This window comes from Pararge aegeria, chromosome 22, assembly GCF_905163445.1.
Source record: "Pararge aegeria chromosome 22, ilParAegt1.1, whole genome shotgun sequence".
NCBI lineage: Eukaryota > Metazoa > Arthropoda > Insecta > Lepidoptera > Nymphalidae > Pararge > Pararge aegeria.
The window spans coordinates 11,736,517-11,750,524 of NC_053201.1; the positions used below are offsets into that span (position 1 = coordinate 11,736,517).

A 14,008-nucleotide genomic window follows, 5' to 3' on the forward strand; every position below is an offset into this window, starting at 1 on the left:
CTAGCAACCTTGAAATGGAAACCTATACAATATTGTTTTTTTCCTTTCACTAATACAATTGGAATTATATGAAAGCTCGCATAAGCTCACAAATTAAACTAGTATTAAGTACCCTCTGACAAACTGAAAGTACTTTAGCACAGCTTTGTATAGTTCTATGTTAAGGATTGTTTCCATTTACGAGTTTTATATTATTCCACGATGATAAATTTTAACATGTCCACTGTTTTTTGTTCCATTTAATATTTAAGTAATAACGACTACCAGAAAACCTTCTAATATTATGCAACAATGAAAATTCTTAGTATAAATATATAATGACCTAGTAAAAAATACTAAAAAACTTCCTAGCTCTTAGTTTTAATACTTTTGTACAAAAAATCCTCCCTTCCTTAAACCTCCGTTTATTCTGAACAGAGAATAAAATCCTCAATGGAAGACGTACAATCTCAAGTCGAAGAAATAGAGAGCTCTTACTCTTGGGCCGTACGCAAGTCGGGTGCGGAGCAAGTGCGTCGCGTACGTGATAAACTGCGTGGGGAATGGAGCACCCTTTTGGATGCTTACAGAGATCGACATGAAAGGTAATAGTATCATAATTCGTATGTTCCGATGTCTGTCTGTCTGAGTATGGAGGGTAGAGGTAAGGAGAGTCATCTTATATGGGAGAAAAGTTGAAAAAGTGTCCAGTTGTATGCGCTAAATAACAGTTCAAAAATCCTCCACAATGGCGCTGGTGGATGCACAGGGTATGGTATGAATGTAGCAATCGTAGATGAATTGAAGTATGCCGACTTAAAAAATTTAATGTCATTATCGACTAAAGTAGTTAATTATTGAGAATTTCAACAACTTACGTTGTACAAAATATTGTGGTAAATATAACCTTACTTCCTTGTTTATTTTTCAAGCCTACTCTAACAATATTTATATTTGGCGCTTCTTTTAAGAGTTACCTTGATGCAAATGTGGCGCCATCCTAATTTAATACATTTTGACGACACTTTTTCATATACACAGATGATCCTCCTTACCTCTACCCTCCATATGTCTGAGGAAACTCTCCTTAATTTATTGAATTTGCGGATATAAAAAAATACCCATATCGGTGTCAAGGGGCTAAGAAAGGGGTAAGAAAAAAGTTTTCTTCAACAATAAATGCTTTAACTATTCGCTGATAGCCTAGTCGTTAATTCTTCGGCCTCCCGACATCCGGGGACTGGGTTCTATCCCCCCCTTTTTCGGAGTTTGCGGAGTAGTTTTTAATTTAAGCAATTAAATAGTAGTTTTAAAGTAAAGTAGTTAATTGTAAGTAAAGTATTGCGGCCGATTGGCGCAGTGGGCAGCGACCTTGTTTTCTGAGTTGGTTAGATTCCGACAACTGGACAAAGTTTGTGTGATGAACATGAATGTTTTTCAGTGTCTGGGTGTTATCTATATATTATAAGTATTTATGTATTCATAAAATTTTGCATCGTAGTACCCATAACACAAGCTACGCTTACTTTGGTACTAGATGGCGGATATTTATTCATTTATTTAAATATCATTTGCTCTAACGGTAAAGGATTTATGATCCTCAGAGGAAATTATCCAATGCTGGATACAAACATGTTAGTAAATTAATCATACTGTGTGATGGACGGGGGGAGAAAGTGACAATTTCCTAAGTCCAGTAGCCTTTGCACAAGTTTTACTTGCTGACAATCGAGGAGTCGTTTTCGAGTATGGACTTGAACATTCAAGTGTAATGAATCTTATTGGTATTGAGTTAAGGCTAAAATTTGACTAACATTCCGTTAGATCGGGCTTTTGACAGAACGTTTGTAAAGGACTCGCGGCTCTGGGACGACTGAAATTAGGCCCATTTCACTTTGACGATACAGAGTTTGTTATGCGAAAACTACTCGTTGATTCCGAGCGAGCGAATCTTGTACTAAGACCGATAAATGAAGACCATTAATTTTCGACCCGAGCCGGCAATCGAATTCAGTGGGATTTAAAATTGAATTACGTTATAGGTGGTCCCGTTGCCAAACCTCATGGGCTGCACTATATGCGGCCTTGGAGAAGGGCGGTGAAGCGTTAGATTCCCTCGAACGTGATCTGGATTCAGCAGCGGAGAACGTCACTTCACAACAGCTGGATGAATTGGAGAAACAGGTACACCAAAACCTCCACCCATTTAAGGTATTATTTCAGGCAAAAGGTACGTGGGCAAGGAGTCAGATTATTTCAAGGTCGATAACAGAATTTGTTTATATACGACTGTCTAAGGTATTTTCACATATTAACTATGTACTTAATTTGAAATCTTTGAGTCGATTACGTTGTACACGCCATTGAGTAATTTTCAGAAAGATTACCTAGAGATTAGAGAATCTATCTATAAAATGTACATTTCATTTCCCACAGGTATTAGAAAACAAATTGTCCTGGTGATATGAAATGTAATATTGCGACGGAAAGTTGTATTTTTCGCACTAGTTCTTTTTACTTTTCCCTTTTTTTTATCCAGCCATCCATTCAACTAAATATTCAACCATTTTATTTATACAAAAAGTTTGGTTGATTTAAAATAAAAATAAAAATGTTTTAAACCGTTTCCTTAAAGTTAAATAAACGAGTATTACGAGAACGTTGAAATTAATAGGTAAAAACACTAAGACTACTATTTACACTACTATTTCTTTTTTCTCATCCTTTTAAAAACTTCGTGTAATACACGTGTGGAACTATTTTCCAAACTATCACCAAAATGCACTTTTTTAATAATTTTTAATAACATGAAAAATTACCGAAAACTCAGTATAGGATAAATTAAGAATATACATTTAAAAATCAGAGGCAAAAGGCGACCTTATCTTATTAAAAGTGATCGCTTTCAGGTCACCTAAACGATAGGAATATACATGAGAGACGGTAAATCGCAATTACAAAAATCAACTCATAAATTAACACACTTAAGTGCATACTACTAATAACTAATATGATAATTATTACGCGAGAAAAATAAAACAAGATATATATATAAATATACAATTAATCTCAAGACATTTCAAAGAAATTGTGTATTAAGGTTTATTTTTCGACAGACACTTCTTATATGTTCGATATCGCACGATTATCCAGTTCTTTTATAAACAGGTCCGTGCCCGACAACGAGAAGCCAATGAAATCACTGCGATGGGTCGTACGGTTGTGCGTTCGTGCGGTGGCGCACTGGCGAACGCGATCCGCGAACAATTGGACGCGCATCATTTGAGAGCGAGACACGCTGCGCTCGCACTGAATAAACTGCGTGACAAGTAAGTTAAAAAAAAAGGTTGTGTACTTATGTACACGCGTTAAAAGTTATACTTCTTGGCGTGACAAGATAAAAATCTTATTCTACGTTTGTAGAAAGAACGACTAACTAAAAATAGAAAAAAGGTGTTGTTTGAATTATTAAAAGTCAACTGTCAAACCTTTTTAGCAAAACTAAGATGTTGACTATAACTAACTCCATGGTGTCGGTTTTTTGTGACGGTGTGCGCGCGCATCGTATAAATTTAGTCTCACCATTTTTCCCTAACGCGCCAAAAGAAGTATAACTTCGAAAACAATCAAATTCTGGCACATAGCTTCATTGGGTCAGGCTCTCCCTCACATGAGAAGGGTTTAGGACGTACTTCACGCTCGTCCAGTGCGGATTGGACGCTGGTCCAGTGCGGATTGGACACGTATTTGAGAAAATGGTAGAGAATTCTCAGGCATGCAGGTTTGTTTCCTCACGATGTTTTCCTCCATCTTTAAAGCAAATTATCATTAATTGCTTTGTTTTTTTAACGTTAATAGACTAGCGCTTGACCACAATCTCACCTTATTTTTTTACAATCTATGATCTATGGTTCACGCTTAAAAGGTTCTGGTGAGTGACAGGGATCATACGTAAGAGCGAGACAGCAATCGCCGTGCGCGATGTTCCTTATTCAAATCATAAAAGCCCGTAGGTCTCTAGTACAACATTACTTACCCGCTAAGCCTATAGGATGTATGGATGTACTTGACCTTTCAATACCAGGCTATGTAATAAGGCATTTTCTAGCGTGTGGTGTTAAAAAATATAATACGTTTACTTTTTAAATAGGCGTTCAGAATCTGAAAAAAGGGTGAGCAGCGAAAAGGGCATGAGCGGTGCCGAAGCAGCTCTTCACAGCGTCCGGGAGCTGTTACTGACCACGAGTGCGAACCCCTCCGACCATACTAGCCTGGCTATCAGATTGAGCCTTGTCAAGGTAAGTGCCGTGTGGTGACGGCAGATCAGAATACAGTTGTTACCACCCCTCCTCCTCTTCGTACGAGGCGATTAAGGGAATCTAATGGTGAACTGGTAGCAGCGTACTCTATAGTTAGGAGAGGCTTCTAATCCACCACTGAACTTCTATATGCTTCTGATAATATAAGAAAGTGCACAGCTAGACAGAATACTTAGTAAGTGTTTACGCCTTTTAATTTTTTGATATGGTCATACTCGCACACATGATAACATGATACATATATCCTTCCAAAACATCCTGTCCCTCTGTCACATACCCGGGAACAGTGAAGAAGACTAATCGCCCGTCGCGTCGCCGACGACAGTCAGTCGACTTCCGATCGCGTTGATAGAAAAACGCCGCTCGCTAATCGCTCGTTCCGCTAAACCGCCTCATTCGGGTCGACCCACGCAAATATAAATATCTTAAATAATACGCCTAAATCCTACCTATTCTCAACCAAACAAATTTCTGGGTCTTCGCCCTCTCCAGACTCTTTTTAGCACCAGCAAGTACAGTCTATATAACTATTTTTTTATTTTTTTTATTTTTATTGGTCAACTTAATTACCTTATCACTAGAAACTTTCTGAAACGTCGTAGTAGAGTTATTTGTGTATTTATTTCATTTAAAAATACATCCCCACTATATATATATATATGTACACGTAAACTACTGAACCTATCTTCATGAAACTTTGTATACATATTCTTGGAGGTATTAGAAATAATATATTATAATTTTCATTGGAAAAAAAATTACGTAATATAAAATAATGTTTGTGAACAAATCTCAATATGACTGTTGGTGTCGACTATGTAGCAGTACGCTGCCTCCCTAAAATACGCGGGGGCAGGGCACATCTAGTTATAAAATAAATATAAAAAAGACGAATTACTTTAATCTATAACTATCTCACATTGAGTATGACTGGCGAGACACCGCAATCGATTATAGACAGACATAAGACAGACAGACGAGCCGAGGTAACTTAGTAAATAACGACCTAAAGTCAAAAACAGAAACATGCAACGGGCTTATCCGGAGCGAAACGAACCGGATCACGATACGACATCCAGCCGTGATGCTCGAACAAATAAAAACAAAGCCTGTATCAACACTACGCCAACTTTAAACTTTATTGACTCGGTAATACGAACTAAATAGCTGTAAAGTTTGTTCAAATATTTGTTTCAGGCAATCACTTCTATGCTAACGTAAATTAAACCGCATCACTATGCGTTTAAGGTTCGTTTTTCAATACAGAATATATATGTGTACGTTTGGCGTAAAGCCAGTCATGGGGTAAGCCAAAACTGTGACAGGATAGGTTTCAGATTTAGTAGATATTGTTTCACTGACATCTTTCAATTTATAGGAATCGTATGTGTTTTTACTTTAACTCGTAACTATGGATAGAGGCAAAGATATTTGACCCCCAATTTCCTAACTCCGGACTGGCAGTGGCGTGCACTTCATACATGCGCAAAGGCACTGCTTACCCTAAAATTTATATATAGCTCGTATAGGAAAAGGATTTTGCTGTTTTAAGCAATTTTTCTACTGTATGCATGCCCTGGAAAGAAACCCACTGCACGCCACTGCGGACTGGCACTGAGAATTCTTTACAAAAAAGCCCAATACCCAATAAGTTTTTAACCTGACCCGCGATTCGAACCCAGGATGTGATGATCCGTAGTTAAACATGCTAACTACTAGTTCAACGAGTTTATTACATTACACGGGCCCTCAATCTTTTGGACAATGGGTCAAGGACTCCTTGCCGGTCGACCTCTGTGGTTCCTTGTGGTATGCGTTTGGTTGGCACCCTGGATGGTTTAGATTTACAAATCAGCCGGACAGATGGCGCTGGGGTCAGCTAGTTATGTATATTATTCTTAAATTTTCATCAGTTATCTTACCCATAACACAAGCTACGCTTACTACGGGGCTAGATGCCGATTTTTGTATCGTCGTAATAATAGTAGGTGGGTATATATAATTGCTTACCACGCACGCAACTTAGAAAAGAGTTTCGCGCCGGGTTTTGTACTTAGCCTCTCCGAAAGTAAAGACGACGTCGTAACCACTATGCTATCACCGCTTCTACTGTACGATACTTTGCTAGTACGTTACTGAAACGAAAATAAACTGAAAATATGATTCGCAAACGCAATATTCGTCGCCGGGGCGGGAGAGGAAGTGAGAGGCGCCGCCGGAAGTTATCTCTTACGATCGCGTCGTCCGCTGGACCTCTGGTTATTGTCAATTTTTAAGTCTTCCGCGCTTAAATAAATTCAAAAACAAAATGGACAATAATAATCGACTTTGTTAAACAAATAAAAGTAAAATCCCTTTTATGTAGTCATTTTCTACATTTTACTTTGCACCGAAAATGTTGTAGAAAATATTTAGTTCTTGCTTTTTCACTGTTACCTATATAAATAAATAAATAAATAAATATACTACGATAATACACACATCGCCATCTAGCCCCAAAGTAAGCGTAGCTTGTGTTATGGGTACTAAGATGCCTGATAAATTTTTTTATGAATAATATACATAAATACTTAGAAAATACATATAAACACCCAGACACTGAAAAACATTCATGCTCATCACACAAACACTTTTCAGTAGTGGGAATCGAACCCACGGCCTTGGGCTCAGAAAGCAGGGTCGCTGCAAACTGCGCCAATCGGCCGTCAGATAGGCAAAGATAACGTAAACGTATCGTGGAATTGTTTCTCATTAGCAGTTCTGAAAACATTAAATAAATAAGTGACAGTCGTAATTATTGAGTGTCTGTAACACTCAAAAATTACACTTGTCACTCTTATTCCAATTCGTAATTTAGCAACGTGGATTTAAACTCATTTTCAGCTTTCCAATCTCGAATCGCGGTCCCGCAGGGTTTGCTCACTCGACTCCGAATGAATGGGGCGTGTAATCAAGGATGAAACGTGAATTCACGGTGAAATAAAAAATTCAAAGGGTCTTGTTTAAACATTGGAAGTCTGTATTTACCTTCGATCTAGGCAGTCCGGATAAAATCTGCATGAATGTTATCAGACATGAAAATTTTACATCATTTCATATAACTTTTTGCCACTGTTTGATTAAGATTGTCTAAATATTTTTACATTAAGATTAAGTAGTTGAATAAATTTTTTCTTTTTTTTTTTTTTAAGATATACACTTGCGAACCTGCCATCCCCACCATAAACGCATAGTTTCTAAGGGGATGGATAATTATGTTGGAAAAATATTTGTTACTTTTATTTTGAACAATAAATTAAATTTTTTTTTTATAAATTGAAAAAAAAAAAAAAAAAAAAACTGGTCGATTTAAGTGGTTATTCTCGAGGTACTTGGCACAGTTACCACACAGTGGTTGGGAGGTCTTATAAAAAGATTTTTAAAGAACGTTCGAAAAGAGTCTACCAGTTATCCTAGAGCTGGCAGTTACCTTGGCCAAAGAATTGGTTTGGACATTCACATGGACATTGCTGGCAGATGCTTCTTAGGTACTATGCCTCGCGCTGCGGTGGTTTCGAATAATTTATTTTGATAAAGGTTATTTGAGGTTATTTTTGGTTCATAAATATATCATTGTAACCAAAGAGAAAAGGAATTTTTGAAATGTGACTTTTAGTTATTGAATTTAGAGCGTTATAAAATAGTGTCAGTTAATAGGTCAATAACGTCTTAGCTCAAGAGTGCTTGTTCGCGATCTACGAGAAAATGGGGACACTTATAAGAGTTTAATATCTGGGGATCTGTATAATATATTATTACTAGCTGCTGGCACCAACTTTTAATTTCTACTCAACGTAGAATTTCTAATAGCCTTAAAGATTAAGCAATTTTCTCATCACCGTTGCCAGAAGGCTAAACTCTATTAATTTCACATGTATGGATATAATTTGAAAAATGAATTGCTTCTACACAAACTGCTATCCCCTATTTAACCCTGCAGTGTTGGAACTTTTAAAAACTGTTTAAAACGTACTTCTATATTTTAGGCCTAAATTTAATAAAATAAAGTAACGTAAATTTTTTTTTAAATGATACCAATTTTTTTCGTTCTTTTATCAAAATCTAGTTTTAAGGAACTAGAAAAATTACACAATTTCATAACAAAGTTTTCCCCTGTTAAAACCAACCCTTAGGTTATTTCTCATTACGCTTTTGGGTGGGACTTTCTTTCAAAGTTTTGAAATTTTCAGTAAGTTGGATTGTCTATTAATATCCCTACTTCACTTTGTTTTTAATAAGAAGGTTACGGCGTGAAAGAATGGAACCAAGAAATCCTTTCCGAATTTATAAAACGTGTAAATGAAATCCGAAATAATACTGCAGAGCCTTTAGAGTTACATTATTTACTGTTTGAAACTTATCTGTGAAACCGAAACGCTAATAGTTTTTGCGTAAAGCATTGCCATAGTTCTTACTGAAAGAAATCAGATACGGCCTTAACATCACATGCAAAATTAAAATCAACTGACTCCTGTCACTTAATTAAGCGTTGCGCAGCGTTGGTAATATGCATGTGTCGGTCTTTTATCTTCAATAGGGTTGTCGAAAATAATGTTTTAAATTATTTTGTGTGTATATAAATATGTTTCTTTTTACAGGGCGATTTCTTATGAAATACTTATGCATCCTTCAACAGTATTTCGTAATTCCGTTACACTATGTATAAGCAGTAGGATTTTTATATTTTCCCAAAATTCCATTAACTTAATAAAATGACAGCCAGTTGGCGCAGTGGGCAGCGACCCTGCTTTCTGCGTCCAAGGCCGTGGGTTCGATTCCCACATCTGGAGATGTTTGTGTGATGTTTTTCAGTGTCTGGGTGTTTATCTGTATATTATACGTATTTATGTGTATTATATTCTTAAAATATTCATCAGCTATTTTAGTACCCATGACACAAGCTACGCTTACTTGGGGCTAGATGGCGATGTGTGTATTGTCGTAAAAAAAATAAAAACGTGAAATCACGTCGGAATAACTATGCAGAGTTTTACCGCCATGCGTATTTCTACTGCCAAGTAGCATTGCTGTGATCCGTTTCGAAGGCCGTGGTTGCCGTTGTTATTATAGGAAAATGACGCTTAAAACCTACGCCTCAGGTTGACGGACGCAGGGGCAAGTTGTATGACATTTTCCTTGCATGCCCCACGACGTATTGCGCTGTTTATATGCGATGGTTTTACTCTTGCCATCAGGTAAGCCATATGCTTGGTCCGTCAATTATTAGTCCGTCCGTCAGTTTAAGTGTGACAAAACACTGCGTAACTAATGCCACGTTTATTAACAAGGCCTTGCAGTCCCGTTAGGTTTTTTGTATCAAGGTATATTTTCTAAACTCTGTGCTTGATAGTAGTTTCTGCTCCAGATTTTTATCCCCGCTTCCTAATATATTTTTAATGTCAACCCGGCGCTGCAGTTGTCACAACAAACCGTTATTTCAAGCGCGTACCGAAATAAATGTCCACTATTTTTATCGTTACATTTACATTTTTTCCTTGTATGTGTCGCATGTATTCTTTTTATATTATATCGCTATACATTTATATAGTTTTGCCATTGTTAATGTATTTTGTTAAACTGCCTCGTTGGTCTAGTGGTTACCATATTCGATTCGAGGTCCTAAGTTAGAACCCCGGGTCGGGCCAGTGAATATTATTGCGGTTTTCTATCAAAATTTCTTAGTACCATTCAGGAGTAGAAGCGGTGATAGCCCAGTGGTTAGGAGCTCGACTTCGCTTCCGCCGAAAGGAGTTCGAATCCCAGCACGCACCTCTAACCTTTCTAAGTTATTTGCGTTTTTGAGTAATTAAAACATTACTAGCTAGATATTGTTTTTATTACTAAAACTTTAATTTAATTCAAATAGCTTTTATATGAAGAACATACTATAATTTAAAATTTTCAAATGCAAAATAAGGCATAAAAAAGTTCAGTAACGAATTGGCGTTCCATCTCTGCTTAGAAGTCGATCCAAAAGTATCTGTATAAGGAAGTTTTAGCAAAAGAAAGCGAAAGGCGTGAAATTCCCTAGTAGCGTAACGTGCAAGCTATTTCTGAATCCATGAAAATATTCCTGTCCCATCCTCCTGTTTGTATTCCAGGCACAGATCGTCTTAACTCTCGAAAACATTTCAGGGAATTGTATGCTTTAAACCGATGTGAGAACTCTCAGAGTACCTTGGATGCCAAATATTTTAAATGATAGATGCAATGAAATATATCGGTATACATCGCCGGTCTTAGTCTTATACGCGGCTTTGAGTCTTTCAGTGAGTGTTGATTCATTTTGCTTTCCGCATTTTTCGTAACGGGGAATTATTCGGAAAAGTGAAATTAGTGTTTATAATATATACCTATTACGAAACCATAAATCGTGTATAAAGTTTATAAAGCTCTTTATGAAATATTATAGTGGTTTTAAATTAGATGAAATAATAGTTTTGATAAGAGTTTTTAAGGTAAATTTTAACATTTCGTTCTCTGTGTTTTTAGCAGGTGAAGACTTTTTTTTGTTTGAGATTGGCTAGTGAAAGTTTCTAATGACTGGTCCCGAAAAGTGTGTGAAGTGTATGAAATTTTTTATGAAATACTAGAACCGCCCGCGGTTTCGCCTCGATATAATTTCGTGTGTTCAATATACCTATTTTTTATACTAATATACGTAAATACATGTGAAAGTCCTTGCGCGTAAAAACACATATAAAAAACTCGCTTTTACACTCATGATAGAAGAAAGTTTTTCGGAATATAAACTTTCCGTTGTATTATTCCAAGACTTTACTTGATATCTAATTTCATAAAAATAGTTTCAGCTTATCGAAATATTTAAAAAATTAACAAATAGATTCCTGTGATACGTTTTGTTTCAATATTTTTTTTTTATATATAGAATATTAAACAGAGTGCTTCCACTCTAGGTTCCACTTAGGTTCTTATTTAGGTTCTTCAACCTAAGAAAGAACCTAAAGTAGATTTACATTGATTTTTTGTTTGTCTGCCGATCTGTCTATCCCGTCTGTTTGCGCACATAGACTACTGAACGGATTTAAATACAATGTGATAGGTATTACTTATTTGTGATACTCCGGGTTAACATTCAGTCTTTTTTATTCCCAAAAAAACATAACGTTCCTACGGAACACATGATGAAAGGTTTTTTTCACTTTAACAACATTCCTCTGTCATATATAAACCGATTTAATATATTTTTTCTATTGATTGTTGCTACCAAGCTGATATATCGATTAATTTATTGGCAGTCAGCTGTGATAGGAAATGAAAAGTATATTAGGTAAAGTGAAATCGTATTAGGTTCCGGGACGTTCATTTGCGATGTACAATATTGACTGCGGAAGTGTCTATCAATCTGTCAATCTGTTCTGTCAATCTTTTCTGCGTCTGTCAGTTTTTAAAGTAAGATTTTCGTGGTTAATCAACATTTCTTAAATATATCAACGGATACTAATACCACTATAATATTTTGGGATTTGTCGATATTTCGACCCAGTTGCATGGATCTTGGTCACGACGGGACGGATAAATGCCAAAATATTATCGTTGTATTTACCTACCCGTTGAAATATATAAAAAAAATGTCTGTCAGTTTGTTTGCATCTTATGAGGGAGGAGACGAACATAGAATACCTTGTATACCGGAAAAGCTGAGTTGTGCCGTTTTCGTTTTTAGCAGCTATTAGAAGCAGGTTTTAGCAGCTAATCAGATCTTGAAATTCTAATGTTTACATGTCACATTTTTTGTGAATGTGACATTCACAAAAAAAAACACTCACTTACTTGTTATCGATGTACCTACATATATAAGTGAATGTGTAGAATATTGTACAAGTTTATTACTGCATATGGTATATATGTATTATATTGTTAGTGTCTTTAATAAATAAATAAATTGATAAAAAAAAATTAAACATCTTCATCCCGGAAATACACCTGATTTTGAGCCCGAACAAAGTAATTGTTAACTCGTTAATTAAAGATAATTTTCTTCTTCGCTCCGATAAACTGAATCTATGCAAATCACTTTTAATCGATTGTTCGATTGCTGCGTTAAAAATACACAAAGAAATTATAGATTTATGCTTTGATAACAAAATATATTGAAAGCTTTTTACCCCAAAATATATTTTAAACAGTTTGTTGCCGTCTCAACGGAACGGTACGGAACGCTGTCGCGGCGGCGGCTTGCACTGTCGTAAAACAAATTTATGGCGCGGCCCCAGCGCTGCATTAGGCGCGGATCCGGGGCGAGATATGGTGTACACTGGAGATAGGAAATACGTTTTAATTGTCTACAAAAATAGGAAAAACGCTCTGCACTCCGCCCTCGTATTTTCCGTTTTCCTCTTGGGAAATATTATTTTCAGGAAGATTTTTTTGTTTCATAAAACATCGTAATCGTAAGTACCCACATTTAAGCATTCGAACCGGTAACATTTCCTTTGCGGGTACCGTGGGGCGCCCCCCTATGAGCTGCGGTCTCTGATGCGAAAAGAACTGCCTTGCAATCTTACACCGACATGGTAAACTTCATCCTGAGTCGCCTCAAGCTATACAACAATACTTAGTAGATTATAAATTTTTAGTCCTTCCCGCCCCCCACTGATCTAATAGTATCTGAGCACACTGTCCAAAGTAGGTATATCGTATAAAATACCTAAAAACTGGCAACCTGATGACGATGATCATGACTTTGGAGTGTGCTTGAATTAAAACGGACCTAATTCTGAAACGTTTGACGTGCGTGCCGGTGATGTAACTCGGGATCCCGAAGCTCAAAACAAAAGGCTATCTTTTCTTGGTGTACCATAAAGTATACTTTCTTTCTTCTCTTAATTATCTCCCTTCTAAGAGAATTTAAGTTACGGTGATGATTTAGACACCAGCAATTAATTGTAAATACATTCATAAAAAAATTTAATTCTGTGTTAGAATCACAAATTCTGCCTAGTGCAATTAATAGTCAGTTATAGGTGTATACAACATTATCGTTATTGTCTCCGGTCACATTATAAAAAAATAAAAACTAAAATAAGTATTCAACTAAGAACTATTAAAAGTAATAAGGTAAATAAACATAATAATTATGATTTTCGTGGTCAAATGAAGCATGTTCGGTTCTTTGCACAGGCTCGCGAAGAAGAATTAGGGCGGGCTGCCAGAGAAGCTGAGTCGCAGATACGTGCATCCCCCGACTCGGCTGATGCGCGACGCTTGCGAGGCGTTCGTGACGAGCTAGAAAAGGTATGTAGCATATTATTAAAGGTCATTGAGTATACAAGGGCGACGGTTGTGTCAAGCGATAATATATTTGATATTTTAAATTCAGTTTGGAAATACAAAAAAAAAACGTGTGTGTACATACGTACGCGCGTTAGAAGCTATATTTCTTCGGTGTAACAAAATAAAAAAACTTTTCGCCTTATTATACGTTTGTAGAAAACCACACTACGCGCTGTGGTTTTAGATTGGAGATCCCGGGTTCGATTCCCGGCAGGGGTATTTTGGGAATTTATAATTTCAGAAATATCTCTGGTCTGGTCTGCTGGGAGGCTTCGGCGTGGCTAGTTACCACCGTAACGACAAAGGTGCTGCTAGGCGATTTAGCGTTCAAATACGATGTCGCGTAGAAAATCCCAGAAAAGGTTCGCCCGTTA

At 36.6% G+C, this 14,008-nt stretch overlaps 1 protein-coding gene across 4 annotated transcripts in view; it reads left to right on the plus strand.

Moving 5' to 3' along the window:
* The window catches only part of LOC120633905 (dystrophin, isoforms A/C/F/G/H-like), a 752,632-nt gene that overhangs the window by 51,972 nt on the left and 686,652 nt on the right, over window positions 1–14,008 (plus strand). For all 4 annotated transcript variants that reach the window (XM_039904299.1, XM_039904301.1, XM_039904300.1 and 1 more), the window contains 5 exons: window positions 418–584; window positions 2,022–2,163; window positions 3,148–3,308; window positions 4,130–4,277; window positions 13,482–13,595. In XM_039904299.1, the coding sequence (XP_039760233.1) occupies window positions 418–584; window positions 2,022–2,163; window positions 3,148–3,308; window positions 4,130–4,277; window positions 13,482–13,595 (732 nt within the window). The remainder of the gene's footprint in view (window positions 1–417; window positions 585–2,021; window positions 2,164–3,147; window positions 3,309–4,129; window positions 4,278–13,481; window positions 13,596–14,008) is intronic.